Here is a 944-nt window from a genome sequence, read left to right as displayed (position 1 = left end):
TCTCATTGGTACCCACCAGGGGTGGTACAGGGGGGGCTGGAGGTGGGGATTGAGGAGCAGAGCCTGTGGTGAAGGGGATGGTACAGCTGCAGCTGGTGTCTGTCTGTCCACCATCCCAGTGTCCATCTGTCCACTATCCCAGTGTCTCCCACCATCCCAGTGTCCATCTGTCCACTATCCCAGTGTCTCCCACCATCCCAGTGTCCATCTGCCCACCATCCAGTATTTGTCTGTCCCTCATCCCAGTGTCTCCCACCATCCCAGTGTCCACCTGTCCACAATTCAGTATTTGTCTGTCCACCATCCCAGTGTTTCCCGTCTTCCTGGTGTCTCCCCACCATCCCAGTGTCTCCCACCATCCCAGTGCCCATCTGTCCACCATCCAGTATTTGTCTATCCACCATCACAGTGTCTGTCTGTCCACCACTCAGACCAAACTAACGGTGGTCTCTTCCCACAGCAGCCCCAGGGAGGAGGAGCTGGTGGCCACCGAGCCCCAGGTGGGTCCCTGGGTGGGGGGTTGAGCAGTACCTGACCCTGGTGAGGGCTCAATGGGTGGGCGGAGGGTCACCCCTCTGCAACCTGGAGCACCTGCAGTGGCACCCCAGGAGTGTGGTGCTGTTGGGGCCAGCCTTGTGTGTGATCCCAAACCCTGTGGAGCGATGGGAGGTGTCCCATGGGATGGGACAGAGGGGCACAGAGGGGCTGGGCTGAGGGGAGCAGGCAGGGGAGAAGGAGGTCCCTGTTTACACCCTTTCCCTTGGTGCCACCTCACAGCCCAGCCCCCCAGCCCTGGAGGAGGCCCCCGTGTCACAGCCCCCACAGAAGGGTGACATCCCAGCAAGGGAGCAGGACATCCCAGCCCAGACAGGTAACTGGGATGGGGGGTTGGTGCTGGGGAGATCTGGGGGGTTTGAGCCCCCCCAGCACTGCTTCCCAGCCTC

At 61.4% G+C, this 944-nt stretch overlaps 1 protein-coding gene across 1 annotated transcript in view; it reads left to right on the top strand.

The window, feature by feature from the left end:
* SYTL1 (synaptotagmin like 1) overlaps positions 1-944 on the top strand; it is a 4,674-nt gene that overhangs the window by 1,137 nt on the left and 2,593 nt on the right. Inside the window, exon 3 of the mRNA XM_029963026.1 lies at positions 461-500. Coding sequence (XP_029818886.1) covers positions 461-500 — 40 coding nt within the window. The remainder of the gene's footprint in view (positions 1-460; positions 501-944) is intronic.

The sequence above is a fragment of the Manacus vitellinus genome, unplaced genomic scaffold (assembly GCF_001715985.3).
Source record: "Manacus vitellinus isolate BGI_N305 unplaced genomic scaffold, ASM171598v3 scaffold_52_pilon, whole genome shotgun sequence".
Lineage (NCBI taxonomy): Eukaryota > Metazoa > Chordata > Aves > Passeriformes > Pipridae > Manacus > Manacus vitellinus.
This window is presented reverse-complemented; position numbering and strand designations above follow the sequence as displayed.